Consider the following 19,221-nt stretch of genomic DNA (forward strand, 5'->3'; position numbering starts at 1 on the left):
AATGAATGTGACTGTGTTTCAATAAAACTTTATTTATAATGCAGGCTGTGGGCCAGATTTGGCTTATGGGCCATAGTTTGCCAACCTGGTTTAGAGATCTGAGGACTGCAGACTCCTCTCATTGAGTATCCAAGGTCATCTCTTCAGATGGACATCCTGATCTCCAGTTCACACCACGGAGCCTTTGATGCCTGTAGGGCTTTTTGCCTTATTGTTCCACAGCACAGTCTTCAGACAGTGAAGCAGGAAGTTACTTTGTTATTCACAGCTGTTACTTTGTTCACTCATTTAAGTTTAGAAAATTCCAAACAAATTCCACTTAAACACTTAGATCATAAGTGGCTTCATCAATTCAAAACTAACAGATGGTTTTCAGCAGTGAGCATTAGGTAAAACTTCCTAGCCGTGGCAGAAATATATAAACTTAGTGCTAGTACAGTGAGCATTGCATGGTTACTGACTGTCGCTGGCCACTTCCAAAAGAACTTACAGACCCTGCAGAGGTTCAGATGAGCTGGGAACCCTTTTTACTTCACAGATCTGAATTCAAGATGTAGTTTTTCCATGTGCCAACTGTGTCTTAGGCAACTTAATCTCATTCAGCCTTAGTGTTCTCATCCGTAAAATAGAGATAATAATAATAATATTGACATTATATGTTATTATATGTTTACTGTAAGGATTAAAGATAATGCTTTTAATGCCTAGCTCAGAGCAAAGAGGCCATAAATATTTGTTATGCCTATTTTAAGAAGATGGCTTTGGAGTTTCTGAGTGCTCCTTCCCTTATGACTTGGGCATCAAATCATGGGGCATTTATGTTTCTGTTTGCCTTGTTACCTTCTCAGGAAAGTTGGAGGCCAGGTCTTGATTCTTAGAATTGCAGAACGTGAAGTTCTCTCTGACTTTCAAAGGGGGGCTGCAGCCTATTTTTGTGGCTTTCACACAATTCCTTAGTGTTCTGGGTTACATGGTTGTCTGGCTTGACCATAGACTTTGCTTCTGTCTTTTACTAACATACCTCACTCCCTGGCTGTCAGGAAGTTATTTTCCAGTGTCAAACTACATTTCATCTGTCAGCATTTATGCTTACTAACTCCTTTTATTTCCCTCAGTAGGGATGGAGGGAAAATAGGTAGTCTTCCTTTTTAAAAAAAGAGTAAAGTTTAGAAGTCCCCAGACATTTCTGTTATCCAACTTCTCTTTTCCATCCCTTAAATTCAGAGCCCTCCTTCCTGCCTTCCCTTCATAGTCTAGTCATTCCTTTTTCTTCCTAAAATATGGAGCTAGAACTGAACAGACCAATAAGTCCCTGGCCTCTTGTGTACTTTTAGGAAGGATGTTGTGCGAGGTTTACCCAGTATATTTCTATATTGGAAACTGACATCTTTTCCTGCTCAAGTTGTGCCCGTAGTCTGTCAAGCAATGTCAGCTTGCCAAAGGCAAGACAGCTCCCTGGAAAAAATGACAGTAAAATTATAAGACCAAGTCCATACGTCACCCCAGAAAGTTATTTCTAACTCTCACCAGTATGTCAGGCCAGTAATCATACCTTACCTGTAAGCACTTACCTGTTTAATATTCATAAGACATACATTCTAGAATCATGCTAACTTGGCTGACTCACATTCAGTTCCTGTTCCTTAAAGACACTAAATTATTTTTAGTTTCCCACTTTCTAAAAACTACCATATAGAACATGGAATATTTATGCTAAGTAGTAATCCAGAAATTTGCTAGTAACTTATTTGCAGATAAACAAATACATACATAAAATGCCTCTGTTTGCTCAGTACTGTGTCAGGCATAAGAGGTGAAGGGCATGGTACCTACATCCAAGGTCAGCTTGCTCGTGTCCAAATCTAGTTTATCTCACCATGATCTACACCACCATGCATGACCTATATTACATACCTCCAAGGGCAAAATAGCAGAGTGAACTTTATTTCTTTAAGTCGATGTTTGGGGAGCATTTTTATAAACCCACATTAAATATTTTGTCACCCACTGAGCACCAATAGAGTTCCAGGTTATTGTCCAATTTAGATTTAATAACGTGGCTAAGGCAATTCCCATTTTCTCTTCTGTAGGAGGCGGGTGCAGAAGTCTGAATAGAGGGTGGAAGACTGATGGGTGCAGTGAGCGGCAACTTTGCTTAATAATGACAATGTACTTGAACTAGCACCATTTAGCATTTCCAGAGATGTGGCTGCATTGCTCCCCATTTATATAACTTGTCACATCTAAGAAATTGACAGAAGAGGTAGTTTGAAATAGACAGAATACACGTTTAAAAGAAAATCCTGTATGTGATTACATCAAGAATGACTGGCCAATTTTGGCTTAAGGAATTCTTAATAGCGTCCTAAATCCTTTACTCCTGAACAGAAAACAGACCAAGAAACATCATGGAGTATGGAACAAGCTACTTTCCATTTATCTTCTGGTGGATTAAAAATGTTTTCATTAGCAGCATGCTTTCCAGGCAGCTTCCCATAAAGCTTTTGAGGGGCAGTATTTTCTAGGGGTTAAGAGCACAACCTCTGAAGCCAAAGGCCCAGGCTTTTATCATACATCATATTCATATCTCAGCTACATGAACTTGTTAGCTGTATAACATGGGGTGAGTGTTATTAATCTCTCTGTGCCTCATCATCTTCATTTAGCCCATAGGAATAATAATAATAGTACCTACCTCACAGGAAGATGTCATGATTATTATGTTTCACATTGAATATATAAGGCATCACACAACACAATGTAGAGAGATGAGGCATATATCTATCTATCTATATATATATATATATATATATATATATATATATATAGAGAGAGAGAGAGAGAGAGAGAGAGAGAGAGAGAGAGACAGAGTCTCGCTCTGTTGCTCTGGCTGCAGTGCAGTGGAATGAGCTCTGCTCAGTGAAGCCTCCACCTCCCGCGTTCAAGAGATTCTTCTGCCTCAGCCTCCCGAGTAGCTGGGACTATAGGCACGGACCACCATGCCCAGCTAATGTTTGTATTTTTAGTAGAGTCGGGGTTTCACCATATTGGCCAGGCTGTTTCAAACTCCTGACCTTATAATCCACCTGCCTCAGCCTCCCAAAGTGCTGGGATTACAGGCATAAGCTACCGCACTTGGCTGATGAGGTATATTTTTAAAGATGCCACTAATAATCCTGACATGATTCTATTAACTTTCTTTCGTTTCTCATGGCAACCTGGTAAGAATCAATGTGTTCCAAGGCCAAAGTGCCTGAATGGGAGAGAATATAACAGAATACCTAAAACAAGTCATTTCTCTGGGGTCGGGGAGACCCACATTACTCTAAGAAATTCTCTTCCTCTCTACAGTGTTCCCTCTGAATGCACATGGGTGGTGTTGCCATCTCCTGCAGGCTCTGCTTCAGTGATTTCCTCATCTGTAAGAGCACGTGCTCTTGACAGAATGCTATTCGCAAAGGGATAGAATGTTTTTCTGCAGCCGTGATATGAGTGGTATCGAAGTTATTGGCTAAGTAAGAAAATAGCTTAATGTTTTCAGGGCTTCTGCTTCTGTATCTGCTTCTGCCTTGGAGATGTATATAATTGGGACTCAGTAAGACAAGCTTGACACCCTTCTGCAGTGAGACGTGCATACAGGCTTAAAGTGAGCTTGACAAAGAGCAGCTGTTGCCTTGGGGCAGAGTGACCATGAAGAATACCCTTTCTGTGAATCTACTAATGAAGTCAGCTGCCAGGAACTCAGCCTCACTCCCTAGACGGTCAGGCTTTCAACATTCTGCATCCTTCCTGTTGCTGCCAGAGCAGGCCAAAATCCTAGAGGTCCGATTAGTCATTAGAGAGAAGGTGTTTCACACAATTGCCACTCTCTTGAGCTGCTTTGCACTTGGCAAATTAGAAAATATTTAGTAGTGAATCTTGCAGCTCTTTGCTTTTGCCTTCAAATGGAGTGAGAACATCACCCCGCATCTTCATCTGCTCTGCTGAAAGATTGAGTTGAACATGTCTTCTTGGTTCTTTTTGAGTCACAGACCTTTTCAACTCTGCCTCAGAAACATCCATCGGCTCTTAATTAAGGGAATTATTCTCCACAGAATAAGGTGTCTATCAGTCAGGGACTCTGGTTGCAAACCTTGGTAACTAATCGGTGCTCACCTCAGTAAAAACACACTCTGTGGGAAGGCCATGGGGAGCTCACAGATGGACAGCACAGTCCCTGCTCCAGTGTGGAATGGATGGAGCCCAGGGCAGCCCCAGGCAGCTGGCAGCAGGAATTGGTCTGAGCTCATGGATGTACCCTCCAACCACCTTTAATTATTTTTGTCACTCTGAAAAAGATTCTAAATTCCTGGGAAAGAGAATACAATTGCCCATCTCTTGGTTAGGGAAAAGCAGGCAACCATGCTTAAGGGTCTTGTCAGATGATCTCCAAAGCAGGAAAGTAGTTTCTTAAAGAAAAACTGGGGTGCTGACACCAGAAGATGGGAGAATGGATGTCAAGGGGCCAAACTACAGTTCGTGTTATCCGACATGTCTCAGGATGGAATAGTGTGTGGGGCCCACTTAAAAGCTAAAATATGCTGCAAAGATACACGACGCCTGCTCCAAATGTCTCACAGTGTCACTGCACCTGATGACAATAGTGTATTGATCCATTAGCTGAATCCCTCTTAGTCACAGCCTGGATGTGGGTTTTCTGGTTTTGTTTTGTTTTTTGAGACAGAATCTCATTCTGTCATCCAGGCTGGAGTGCAGTGTTGCCATTTCGGCTCACTGCAACCTCTGCTTCCTGCATTCAACTGATTTTCCTGCCTCAGCCTCCTGAGTAGCTGGGACTACAGGCATGTACCACCATGACCCACTATCTTTTATATTTTTAGTAGAGATGGGGTTTGAACATCTTGGCCAGCCTGGTCTTGAACTCCTGACCTCAATGATCTGCCCGCCTCAGCCTCCCAAAGTGCTGGGATTACAGATGTGAGCTACTGTGCCTGGCCTGTTTTCTTGCTTTCTTCAAAGATTTTCTCCAAGCCTTCAAAGCATTGCCTGCTCATCAGATGACATGAGCCTCCCCAGCTCTGCAGGGGAGGTTATATGAGTCTGACTTTGGCCTTTACACCTGGACCTGAGCTGCATCAGGATAAGCCACTTTGGGCAAGCTACAACAATCTGGGGGATGTTTCATTGCAGTGAAATTAGGGCACAGGGTGAGTTTTGAAAAGATGGGCCTGTTCCCATGTGTTCTATGACAATGGCCCTAGATGGGTGTTAAGATACTGTGCTAAACACTCACCTCTGTCCAAGTCCTCTCTTAGAGACAATGCCTGGAGGGCAATTGGGCTCAGCCTTCACATTCAAGAAAGGCCTCAAATTTGTGCTTTTCAAATTATCACAAAAGCAGATTTTTCTAAAAGTCCCATAGATACGTTGCAAGCATTGAGAGAAAAAGCTGTGTCAGGCAGGGTTCTTAGCTACAATCAAGAGAAATTATTCTAAATAGTCAAACAAAAAGAGAACGTGTTAAAGGATACTGGGTGGCTCATAGACTCTCCAGAAGGACTGGTGGACCAAGCTGAGAGGTCAAACAGCTAGGACCAATGCCCCAGGCATCTGACAGGGCATCAGAGAGCTCTGATCCTGATTCTAGGTACAGATACTGCCGATCACCTCACTGAGGTGGAGCTCAAATCCTACTGCTAGAATCCTGTCACAGCTGGCCCTAAACCCAGGATTGACCCATCTCTATCCTCCACATGGATTCCTGTGGTAGCTGCTTCCTGTGTCACCAACTTGCCAGGCAAAGTCTGGTGCTAAGGCGTCATTTCGAAGGAGCCCAGGTCACATGCCTGGGCCCCAGCTGAAATGAAGGCTGGGTAGACATGTTTTTGGCTTCTACTATTGGGAGAATTCCTCAGAGGAAGTGTGTTCAAAGGAACGACAGATGTCCTTACAAAGATGTGTGACTCTGAACTTGCATTTGTTCCAGTAATGGACCACGTCTCCCATACTGTATAACAAATGCTTGGATTTTAAATAATGTTTTGTAATAATATGATAAATCGTGTGATGATATTGCATTGTATTTTTATGTTGAAAACTATCTATAATTAAATATTAAAAATGTACCACAATTTTTAAAACTTTTTTATGGCAGAGTTACAAATATTACAGTATTCTCAAAAGTTGAAAGTTCATTCAATATTGAACTATATGACCCTTGGGCAAGTTCTGAGAGAGCTCTATTTCAGCATTATCATCTGGGAAACGAAGTAATAATACTAAGCTATGTGCTTATTACAGTTGGTAAAATTAGAATTGCCAAGTATTTGTAGGTATTAATGAACAAGTATTTGATATAAGCTAAGATGCCACTAAGAATAATAGTTATACCAAGTTTACTTATTTATTCATTACTAATTAACCTGCACAGCATGCTAGAAATATTGGGTACCCAACAGAAATGGAATGGATGTTTACCTCTCATTTGCTTCAGTGTTCTATTTCCAAAACACAGTCACGTCTGAGTTCAATGGAAGCAGGAATTTAAACCGACCTGACTAAACAGGAGGACAATCATGCAATCTTTTTATTTGATCATCACATACACATTTATAAAGCATTTAGTATGTGCTGAAGCTAAACCAACCTAGTCTGTGTCTTCAAGTGTGTGCCAAGTAGGAAAAGAGAGGTTTGACAAGAGATCGTTGTAAGACAGTCAGATAATGCTAAACGACAGAGGAAAATGATCAGTTTCACCCCGAGTCATTAAGGTCAGCTCCTAGGGACCAGGATTCTTGGGTGCAGTTTTAGGGAAGGGAGAGGGCAGAAGTGAGGAGGACATTTAGGGAAAAGAGAACTTCCTGTGCAAGGATTCAGAAGTGTGAAAGCTCCTAAGATTGGAGAATTACAACTTTAGCTGGAAGGAAAAAGTTGGGTGACGAATGACACCCTGTCAGACGCCTTCCAATGTGAAAGTGGAAGCACATTCCTTGTGCTGCTTGTGATAATGCCTCAGATTTACGTTTTGTGTTAATTTGACTTCATTTACATAATGACTTATAAAGAATCTCTTAGATGTTGACTAATTGTTAATTGTCTGATTTCTCTTGCTAACCCCAAGGTTAAGAAAGTCAAGGTAATGACACTTTTTTTTCTTTTGGCATGAGGCAAAGAAATCTGATTTGATATTTTGCTGTGTCAACCTCATTTTAAAATCACAACTTACATCAAGAAAACAAAATAACAAGAGCTCTGAAAATACTTGGAATCCGCCATCTTCCTTTTCTTAGCCCACAAAAAGCTACTTTGTATATTCCCTCTTGTATTTGCCCATATGCATATCTATTTTTCTGGTAGACATAATGTACATACTCTATCACTGTTTTTCCATTTGATATTACATAATTGTCAGGGTTTTTGCTTCCTAGAGTATTTTTAATTCTAGTCTTTTATAAATGCCTAGTATTTATAGGATAGATATTGGAAAATAGTTATGCTTCAGTTTTTAAATAGTTTAGGCAACCTTGTAATGACAATCTTTGTGTATCAAGCTTATTTATTCTGTTAAATGTTTTTCCTACGAGCTTCATTAACTCTTAAGAATTTCTTTTTTCCTCCCATTCATGTACTTCAAATAACCATTTCAGCACAAATTTTAATTCATTTCACTTTCTTCATACACAACCTTACTAATGCATCAGTCCAAAAATCTTCATATAGCATGCTGTAATACAATCCCAAGAGTCCCTGCCATCAACACAACTGTGATGTGTAGGAATGCAGCAACTCAGCCTCTGGAAATATTTGGCAGATTATAATGACCATAAAAAGTCCTTTCACCCTGAAGGTCTGAAGCCCCTCTATATTGTTTCCAGCTTTATTTTCTTTGAGTTTGTACCTTTCATTACTGTAATTCAACATAACTCATTCTATACTTAGTATTCCTTTAAATATTTTCTTCATTTTTCTGTTTTAGTGACATTACTTACCACTTGATGAATACCCTTCCCTCCTCCTTAGTGTTTGAAATTATTGTTGTGTTTGTACCTGCCTCCTGCTCCTTGGTGATTCTTTAACATTTCTTTGTATCAGTAAGTTGGTTCCTAAGGTCACTGCAAGCTCTTTTTGCTGCAGCATACACTTAAAATATGACCCAGCAATTTCACTCCTGGGTATTTACATTAGAGAAATACTCATGCAAAACATGGACCTGCCCAAATGGCTTCAGTGAGTGAATGCATGACACACTGTGGTATGTTCGTACCATGGAATACTATGCAGCAACAAAAAAGAAGGAACTGTTGATACACAACAAATTGGATGAATCTCAAAGGATTGATGTGGAATTAAAGAAGTCCGTCTTAAAAGATTACCTACTCTATGATTCCACTTATATGACAATCTTGGAAAGAGAAAACTATAGTGATGAAGAATGGATCGGTGGTTGCCAGGTGTTAGGGATTGGGGGAGGGCATGACTGCAAAGGGATAGTATGAGTCTGGAGGAGTGGTAGCACTGTTCTGTGTCTTAATTGTTGTGATGGTAACACAAATCTGTCTATGTGTAAACAATCATAGAAATGTACACCAAAAAGTCATTTTTATTAAAAATTTTAAAAATATAAAAAGATCTAAGTTTTTAGCCAGGTGCAGTGGTTCATGCCTGTAATCCCCACACTTTGGAAAGCCAAGGTGGGTGGATTGCTTGAGCCTTGGAGTTGAAGGCCATCCTGGGTGATATGGCAAAACCCTGTCTCTACCAAAAACAATGCAAAAATTAGCCGGGTGTGGTGGTACGTGCCTGTAGTGCCAGCTACTTGGGAGGCTGAGGTGGAAGGATCGCTTAAACTGAGGAGGTAGAGATTGCAGTGAGCTATGATCGCACTACTGTACTTCCAGCCTGGGCAACAAGAGCAAGACCTTGTCTCAAAAAATAAAAATAAAAAGTTCCAGTTTCGTCAAACTGGCCATATGTCCTTTGGTAAGTGAAATAACCTTTCTAAATCTCAATTTACTTTTCCTGTAAAATGTGGAAAATACTCTCTACCTTAGAGAGGAGTTGTAAAGATGGAATGAGATATTATAAGTGATCCCCCTGACTTACTAGATGCTCCTCTTTCTCTTTTCCATGAAGGCTGTTTCTCACTGGGAGCAGATTCTTTTTTATTATCATCACTGTGCTTTTTAACAGCTATTTTGCTCTTGGGTAACAGCCTGGAGCCACTGAGGGTTTCAAGAAGGAAAGTGACATGATTAGATTTTCATTTTTAAATGATAATTTGAGCAGCTTTGTGGAGAGTGGTAAGAAATGCAGAAGAACTGAAACAAAGAAGCCAGTAAGAGGTGTTGGGATTGTTCAGGTGAAAGATGATGGTACAGATTCCAGTGGGAGCCATGAAGAGGAGGCGAGGGAGTTTACTTTAAGAGGAGGTAAAACAAAGTAGCTTGATGCTGGTTTGAAGGGTGAGGAAAGACAGATGGTGATGTCATTTACCGAGATGAGAACTCAAGGGAGGAGCAAACTCGAGTGGGTGGGTTGTGGTCAGCATTAAACGTCAAGAATTCTGACTGGGCATGTTAGGATTGGAAACCAAGTAAGCAGTTGGACCACGGACCAGGCCAGTGTTATCTTGTTCATTTCTAGGACTGCTGCACACAGCAGCCAGGGCTTCCTCTTCGGCCCTTCCAAATAAGCTGGGGGGACTTTGGGCTGCTCCTTCTTGGACTCACTCAGCCTTGAGGATTTTAGCAAAATGTATCTCTTCAATCCATTCCTGAGAGGGATTGTAGAACCTTCTATCAGAATTCAGATTATGTTATTATTCTAAGTGACGTAAGTCAGGAATGGAAAACCAACATTGTATGTTTGCACTCATAAGTGGGAGCAAAGCTATGAGGTTGCAAAGGCATAAGAATGACACCATGGACTTTGGGGACTCAGAGGGAAAGGGTGGGAAGGGGTGAGGGATAAAAGACTATACATTGGGTTCAGCGAACACTGCTCAGGGAATGGGTGCACCAAAATCTCACTAATCACCACTAAAGAACTTTCTCATGTAACTAAACACGACTGTTCCCCAAAAACCGAAGAAAATAAAAAATTTAAAAGAAAAAAAAAGGACTCAGATTATGCTCGTATGATTCACTGTGACCATTTTCTTTCTCTTTTTTATTTAACGAGATTTAAGAAAGGAGGCATACGGCATTTTCAAATACCCAGCCTGCAAATCGTCAATCACATTGTGTAAGATTGAAAAGTATTAATAAGCTACACGATGACAAATGCATGACATAGAATATGCTAAGATACTATATTCCAACATATTTGGTTATTTCTATTATCTTCAAATTTCTAGTTTTGCTGCAGACAATGAAAGAAATTCTATACATAATTTTCCTTGATAACTACCAAATCCAGTTTGTTAACTATCAAATGGCTATTTCCTTTGGGAACGCAGGAACGGGCATGGGACTTGGGAAGGGGTGTTAAATACGCCTCCATTCTATCTACAAAAAGTTAAAATTTCATAAAGCTGAATATGGGGTCATTGTGTTCATCAGTCATCTGCGTTTAAAAATGTTTTATAATTAAAAAATGAAAAAATGTGTTGTCAGCATATAAATAAAAATAATCTTAAAATCTGAACATAAAAGATAATGCCCTCCTTCCACGCTCTCCATCCTCATTAATCACCTTAAAGAATGATCTCTTGGGTTTTTCTCTCAGAAAAATGTAATTACTTTGTAATGAAATATTAATGTTATGTTCTATTCTTAAAGTCACTTGTTACGGTGATGAAGCTATGACTTACTGAGTTGCTAAATTTTATTCTAAGTCATTCTTCTTCTGACATTTTATATTAATCAAGTGAGCTGGTGATGATCCAGAACTTTTTTGTTGTTTTTACAAATATAGGACTATCTCAGCAAAAACTCATCATCAGGCTGTTAACTTCAACATTTTCGAGGGCATGGTTTGCCACGGGGTGCCCCTTGTGACTATTTCAAGAGGCAAAGTGGTGTATGAAGCTGGAGTGTTCAGTGTCACGGCAGGCGATGGGAAGTTTATTCCTCGAAAACCATTTGCTGAATATATTTACAAACGAATAAAGCAGCGCGACCAGGTGAGTGTGCCACAGTGGGATACTGCCACAGGTCGGACTGTCACCTGCTCCTGGATGTCTGGCTGGTTGTTAGTGGTGGTATTGATACACACACTTGGTTTAATACAGTCCTGGGATGTCAGAACTGATATGAGAGATTACAGATGGCAGTTTTTAGAGAAAGGATCATTATTGGATGGATGCATTTCCCCTTGCAGACTGATAGGTCTGTTCGGGATTTCCAGATGTACTAGGTCACGTTTTCCCAGGCACGTTCAGGGCCTTTGGTGGGGACTTTTGGCAATTGTGTTAGTCAGGGTCCTCCAAGAGGCAGACACCCAGATGGATAAAGGGTATGAGTTTTTATTAAGGGAAACATCTGTGAAAGAAACCAGGAGTTGGCTGGAAGATTGGGAGAGCCCTCAGATTGCAAGTTAAGTCTGACACTGGTGAAGAAAAGAAAGAGAGAGAATGTGTAGGAGCATACTAGAATACCCTACAGTCTAGGGGAGGCTGAGAAAGGCCTTCAGGGAGTCCTTGAGCCAAGTCTCAGATCTCCCAGGTGCAGACCAGGCCCTGTCACTGACTGAGAACCACTGTGGGAAGTGTAACCTCTGTGCAAAAGTATAATGGATTTCAGAGCTCAGCACCAGCCCCTTGAAAAATTGCATTCCTATTAGCTGAAGATCTGCAAGGTCCGTTTTTATGCCCACCAGAGCAATGGTGGAGTTTTAGGGTGGAGAAGATCTAAATATGAATTCTGTCTTGCTCTCACATCATTTCCTAGCTGTGTGGCCTTGAGCAAATTTCTTAATCCTCCATGGGCTCAATTCCCTATCTGGAAAATGACAATGTTTCCTTCCTAACAAACTGTGACAATCAAATGGGTTTTTAAAATGAAAGGCATGACGCAAAGCAGTAGCTCGCACCTGTAATCCCAGCCCTTAGGAAGACAGAGGTGAGAGAATCACTTGAGGCCGGGAATTTGGACAACCGATTGAGTGAGACCTCCATCTCTACAAAAAATGTAAAAATAAAAAATAATTATCCAGGCATGCCAGTGCACTCCAGCCTGGGCAGCATGTTGGTAGGAGGTCAATAAATGTCAGTTTTGTCTCTTTGATTTCCCCTTCTGACAACCAAATCTGTATCATAACCCCCTGTTATTATAAAAAAAACTATTTGGGCTTGCTTTCACACAAGTTTTGTTTAGTTCGCACAAGTTTTGTTTAGTTCACACAGAGTGTGAAATAGTTTTTAAAATTCTCTACATCAAATACACTAAAATATTAGAGAATTTTAGATTTTAAAAATCTAGATTTCTGGATTTGGGGGTCGGGGAGGCAATCCTGTGTTCTCAATCCCACATGACTCCAATAGGCCAGAGCTGGATGGCAAGCACCTAGCTAGGAAGCATTTCCGGTTTTCACTCAGAAGGCTTCACGCATTACTTGCCTGGCCATGTAGATGATAGTGTTTGCAACCCTATCATTTTCAAATGTACATCTCTTTTTCCAGAGTGCTCTGGCTGTTTTTTTTTTTATCCAATTCATTTGGATTTGGTAGACTCTTTCTCCTCTAATATCTTATGAAACTTTTTTACCTGTGGAATCCCAGAGTCCATTACCCGAGATTTATCCATTTTTAAACACTTTCTAAGGCTTTGATTGGGTAAACAAGTGTTCTAGTGTGCTTCAAATTCTTAGAAATGCCACAGTTCTTTATATGCTGTATTTCAGTCAAAATAGACGGTTTAAGGCTACAGTTAATATTTCTAGGGAGCTCGTTTATAAATGTTAATACGAATGGGTGACGAGTAGGTGGTAACTTTAAGAATCCTAGGATCCTAGGTGTTTCTGAAGATGTATGTGATAAATAACAGCACCACTAACATTTAGAGAGTGCTTACTGAATGCAAGACACACTGTTAAGGTCTCTGCCACTACAAAAACCCTGGGAGGGAGGGAGGTATTTTATTTTCACTTCAAATTAGAGAACTGGCTAGGCATAGTGGCTCACATCTATAATCCTAGCACTTTGGGAGGCCGAGGCAGGCAGATTGCCTGAGCTCAGTAGTTCAAGACCAGCCTGAGAAACATGGCAAAATCCCATCTCTACTAAAAACACAAAAAATTAGCTGGGTGTGGTGGCACACCCCTGTAGTCCCAGCTACTTCGGAGGCTAAGGCACGAGAATAGCTCAAACCTGGCAGGTGGAGGTTGCAGTGAGCTGAGATCATGCCACTGCACTCCAGCCTGGGTGACAGAGTGAGACTCTGTCTCAAAAAAAAAGAAGAAAAGAAAAAAGTTAGAGAATCGAAGCTTCAAGAAATTAAGAAATTTGTCCACATCACACAAGCAAGTGTATGGCAGGGGAAGAACATAAACCCTGCTTATCTGATTCCAAAAACTTTATCCTTAAATAATAATTGATTCTGTAAATTGTAAAGATTGAGTTAAATGAAGTAATGAAGGATAAGTTACTCAGCATCCATTTTGGGAAAAGTCTCTCTTTTCCCAAAATGCTGGGATTACAGGCGTGAGCCACCATGCCCGGCCAGTGTGTATTGTTTTAAGAATACCCACAAATGATGGTTATAGTGTGTTGTTTTAAGCACTATCTGCCAAGCTCTGTACTAAGTGGTTTATATTGATTACTTTACTTAATCCACACAGCAAGCCAAGTGATAGGTATTATCATTCCCATTTTACAGAATAGAAAACTGAGTCTCTCAGTAATATTAAGTACCTTTCCCTGGGTCAAGCAGTAAGTAAACGCAAGAGCCAGGATTTATGATAAAATCTTTTTTATTCCCACTGTACTGTACCACTGGATCTCTGTAGAGACCAAAAAATAATAATAATCAAATAAAAGGAAGAAAATGGTTATGAAACCCAAATCATGGAAAACGCCTTATTCAAAAAATGTTGGTATGGAAAAGATACTAAATAAAATAGATAAAATGAAATGAGGTTTGGGAACTATCTGGAGATGGTTCCCTAAGGCATTAGGCAAAGACCACTTACAGGATAAAAGTATCACATGAAGGTTAAGAAAAAGAATAGTAAAAACTCTATATTTTTAAACTGACATGAGGTTATCAAAACTCTTGCTTTGGTTTTCATTTCAAATATTCAGATTTCTTTGTAGGGGATAAAAGTTTGAGGGCAAGCAGGAATGGCCAGTTGTTGGGGTTCGGCATGTCTGCCGGGGGGCTACCGACCTGCGGGAGTCCCCGAGACCGCCAACGTAGATGTCTCGTTCAACCTGAGAGAGAGAGTGCGTGGAAGTGAAAGAAAAGAGAAAAGCAGAGTCTGGAGGGCTGGCTTAGGCTATGTCCAAGCAGCGATTTTATTTTTGCAATATGTTCCATTATATACTTTTCTGAAGTTAATGTTGTTTATGCCAGATCAACATACTTAAGTTACAGTAAGCAAGTTACGCCCACTAAGTTACGCCCAGTAAGTCAGTTACGCCCAGTAAGTTACGGTAAGTCACTGTTCATGCGGTCTGTTTGCTGTTGGACCAGCATCTGCTGTTTGGTGTTTGGAAGTTCTGTTGTCTTTATTGATATTTTAATATCTTAGCCTCCGTGAACAGCATTCTGTCATTAACATCTTTGGGATTCTTCTCTGTTGATCTTGTTATTCTCAGAAAATCTAGCACCTGGCCAGGCATGGTGGCTCACGCCTGTAATGTCAGCACTTTTGGAGGCTGAAGCAAGTGGATCACCTGAGGTTAGGAGTTCGAGACCAGCCTGGCAAACATAGTGGAAACCCCTCTCTACTAAAAATGTAAAAAGTAGCTGGGTGTGGTGGTGCATGTCTGTAATCCCAGCTACTTGGGCGACTGAGGCAGGAGAATCACTTGAACCTGGAAGGCGGAGGTTGCAGTGAGCTGAGACTGCACCACTGTACTCTAGACTGGGCAACAGAGTGAGACTCCACCTCAAAAGAATAAAAAACAGAAAAAAAAAGAAAATCTAGCATCCCAGCACGTTCCATCTCGGCAGTCAATATGATTAAATTTTCTTTTTTTTTTTAGACAGAGTCTCACTCAGCCATCCAGACTGGAGTGCACTGGCATGATCTCACCTCACTGCAACCTTCACCTCCTGGGTTCAAATGACTCTCCTGTCTCAGCCTCCTAAGTAGCTAGCACTACAGGTGCAGGCCACCACACCTGGCTAATTTTTATATTTTTAGTAGAGATGGGTTTTACCATGTTGGCCAGGCTGGACTTGAACTTCTGACCTCAAGTGATCAGCCTGCCTCAGCCTCCCAAAGTGCTGGGATTACAAGTGTGAGCCACTGCACCCAGCCTAATATAATTAAATTTTCTATCAATTTATGTCTTTCTTTTTCCTTGGTCACCTCATCAAAAACCATTTCTGCAGTTATGAAAGTATAATGATAATTGCAATTGTTTATTTATAGAACCATATATTATATAATTCTAATTTCTCTCTCTAACTTGTCACAATGACAAGTATTATCAAATACTGAGAATTCAAGTTCAACTCTCATCTACCAAAGTAAACCACCAATGTCCTGCTAGTTGAGGCACCATCTATATCTTCTATATTACCTTTTGTGCTGCTATAACAGAATATCTGAGGTTGAGTAATTTAGAACAAACACAACTTTATTGGCTCACATTTCAGAATGCTAGGAAGTCCAAGAATGAGGGACTGGCATCTAGAGAGGGCCCTCTTGCTGTGTCATCCCACGGAGGAAGTCATCACATGGCAGAAGGGCAAAGAGAGGAGAAAAAGGAAAGCCAAAAGGGCCAAACTTGTCATTTTATAAGGAATCCTCTCCCAAGATAACAGCATTAATCCATTCATGAATGCAGAGCCCTCATGGCATAACCATCTCTTAAAAGTCTCACCTGTTAATACTGTTACAATGGCATTTAAATTTTGACATGAGTCTGAGAGGGGACAAACAGTCAAACCACAGCAATAGCCTCTCATGTGGTTTTACCCTCAAGCCATTTTATTTGACTCTGATACCATCAAGATGGAAGTAAGTGCTGTCAAGATGTGATAACTAATCTTGACCAGCATGTACTAGGGGAAAAAACGATGCCATAATCAGATTAGCCTTCCAATAGCATGTTGACAGGACTTGAGTCTCCTGAAGTATTATTCCTTGAGAAAGCTGTCAAATAATTTTAGATAATGTTACCCTGAGGTGATATAATTGCCCAATAGCATAAAAAGTTTTGGCCAGGTGCAGTGGCTCACGCCTGTAATCCCAGCACTTTGGGAGGCAGAGACAGGTGGATCACCTAACGTCAGGAGTTCAAGACCACCCTGACCAACATGGAGAAACCCCATCTCTACTAAAAATACAAAATTAGCTGGACATGGTGGCATATGCCCGTAATCCCAGCTACTCAGGAGGCTGAGGCAGGAGAATTGCTTGAACCTGGGACGTGGAGGTTGTGGTGAGCTGAGATCATGCCATCAGCTTGGGCAACAAAAGCAAAACTCCATCTCAAAAAAGAAAAGTTTCAAGAAGTCCTACAGTCAAGAAATCTCCCTTCATTTAACAAATGTTTGTGAAGCACCAGGCACTGTTCTAGATGCTAAGGATATAGGCATTAATATGACAGCAGTCTAATCACAAAGAGCTTATGTTCTACCTGTTTTAACTGTGATCCACGGTGGTTAAGTTCTAGTTGTGTTTGAGACAATCGTACACCTCTTTGTGCTGTAGTCAATGGGCACAAAGGAGATAAAGGAATCTGGAGAACAAGAGACATTAAAGCTGGAGGTAAAAATTGGGAATCATAACATATAGATTTAAAACTGCAAGTCTAAGGTCACCAATGAGATTGTGTTAGAGAAGAAATGGGGCTTAAGATAGAGCTCTGGGCCCACCAACCTTCAGAGGTGGAGGAGAAGAACAAGCATCAGTGGAGCCTGAGAAGGCTGAGCAGTGAGGCAGGAAGACCATCAGGAGAACATGGAGTCCCAAAACTTGAGAAAATAAATCTGCTCTCTTTGTTCAACCCAGAATACTCTGTTTCTTCATCTTGGTTTTTCTATGTGTTTTAAGCTGCATAAATGGCCTCTAAGGATGAGTATGCTTTTAGCCAGGAGAATAGGGATGGAGTCCTTATTATCATCATACTCATCTGGGATGCCAGAGAAAGAGGCTCATTTTATTTTTACCCTGACTGCTAGTGTCAACTACATGCATTAAGCAATGGCTCTGCCATATGGTGGGGTCTGTGTCATGCTGGGCAGTTCATGCTTCAGATGGAGGTTTACCATTGTCATTAGCGAGAAGGAATAAGACTAGGATTGCTAAGAGTTGTAGGTTAAGTCTACTCAGAAAACAAACGTGCAGCTGAACTTCTGAATAACAGCAGTGATGGTTTCAGAGTCCGCAGAAAGAGCGCCATCACTTTTCCATTTTGTCACAGTGAACATCTAGTGATGTCCTAAAACATGCCCAGAGAACAATGCCAGGGGCGACAGGTAACACAAAGATGAAGAAGGCGTGAGTCTAGCCATTGTAGAGCTTATGTAAACCACTTCTAAGGATGAGAAAATATTCAGAGGTGAAAAGGGTTGAGAGGCTTGAGACTAGAACTTAAGTTATCTTTGATTTCCATCAACTTATGTATCAAAGGGAAAGACTGTGGAGTGTGAGACAGCACAAGACTCCTGAGAGGAGGCTGCTTGTTTCTGAGGTGTGCATGCAGGCATGCCTTCTATCCACTACCATTCTGAGAGGAAAGCAGACCTGCTTTGCCCAGAGCCTCAGAGGCAGGCGAGAGAGACTGTGCACCGGCTAGACCCCAGCCAGTCAGATTAGAGACATGTGATGGTCAGCGTGACCAGGGTGACAAGCCAGTCATCGCTGGCTCCATGACTGAACAACCAGAAAGCAGTTTATAGATAGCAGATCACAGAAAAACTACAGCCCAGGCCAGGCTCAGTGGCTCACGCCTGTAATCCCGGCACTTTGGGAGATTGAGGCAGGGGGATGACTTGAGGTCAGGTGTTTAAGACCAGCCTGGCCGATGTAGCAAAACCGTGTCTCTACTACAAATACAAAAATTAGCTGGCCATGGTGGTGTGCGCCTGTAATTCAGCTACTTGGGAAGCTGAGGTATGAGAATCATGTGAAGCTAGGAGGTGGAGGTTGCGTGAGCTAAGATTGCGTCACTGCGTTCCAACCTGGGTGACAGAGTGAGACTCTGTCTCAAAAATAAAAAGAAAAGATAAAGTACAGCCTGGAGAACAGATAAATGATGCAACAGAGCAAAAGAGCATGAGGGAAACTGAGTCAGCCCAGGCCAGGCCAAACCATCAAAAGAAGAAAGCAAGCTTAGATGGGAAGTCACCTTCACACCTCCCTCCCTCAAATTTCCTTCCACCCATATCTATTGAGTGTTTGTAAGGGAGAAACAGAGCAACACATGGGTCCTCTCTCTGTTGGGGGAGACTGACAAGTGAACAGATCATTCCAGAAACCTCGGGTAAAGGAGATAGTGGATACGGCACAGAGGGCCAAAGCTTCCTAGACTGATGGTTAGCTGAGCTGAGTGATAAGAGAGAAGTCAAAGATATTTACACAAAAATGAGAGCGGCAGCCCAGCCCATGCAAAAGCATGGCCCTGACCAGAAGGTACCAGGAAGGATTTCCATGTGCCTGGCATGGGTGGTGCATGCTCCCAGAGCCTGCAGGCTGGGTTCTGGGGAAGCATCCTCTTGGTGTGGAGCAGCCTTTAGAGCAAGTCCAGCCCTGAGTGAGGAGGACAGGCCCCGTATGTGATGGCCCCCGCCTGAGTCACTGGCATGGGCAGTCACTTCCCAGGAAGGAGTCCAAGAGAGACAAAAAGTGAACAGCTGAAAGCGCAAGTAGTGTAGGTAGAAGGAAGTGTTGTAGGAGGAGGGAGACAGAGTGGGAATCTGAGGAGGGCAGCACAGCACACAGTGGGCGGCACAAAAGTCTGCTCACTGAGGTCACATGCCCAGAGGCGCTCACTGCAGGAGAGCCTGAAGATTGAACTGAAATATGCCATGGGCTTTGCTGAGTACAAATGCCAAGAGGAGCAGGGAGAAAGCAAGCCCCTCTAGGTGACAGGCAGGAATGAGCTGA

General features: G+C 41.6%; 1 protein-coding gene across 2 annotated transcripts in view; it reads left to right on the forward strand.

The window, feature by feature from the left end:
- The window catches only part of DPYS (dihydropyrimidinase), an 82,982-nt gene that overhangs the window by 60,444 nt on the left and 3,317 nt on the right, over positions 1-19,221 (forward strand). For both annotated transcript variants that reach the window (XM_035276612.3, XM_035276611.3), the window contains exon 8: positions 10,915-11,122. In XM_035276612.3, the coding sequence (XP_035132503.1) occupies positions 10,915-11,122 (208 nt within the window). The remainder of the gene's footprint in view (positions 1-10,914; positions 11,123-19,221) is intronic.

Source organism: Callithrix jacchus, chromosome 16 (assembly GCF_049354715.1).
Source record: "Callithrix jacchus isolate 240 chromosome 16, calJac240_pri, whole genome shotgun sequence".
Lineage (NCBI taxonomy): Eukaryota > Metazoa > Chordata > Mammalia > Primates > Cebidae > Callithrix > Callithrix jacchus.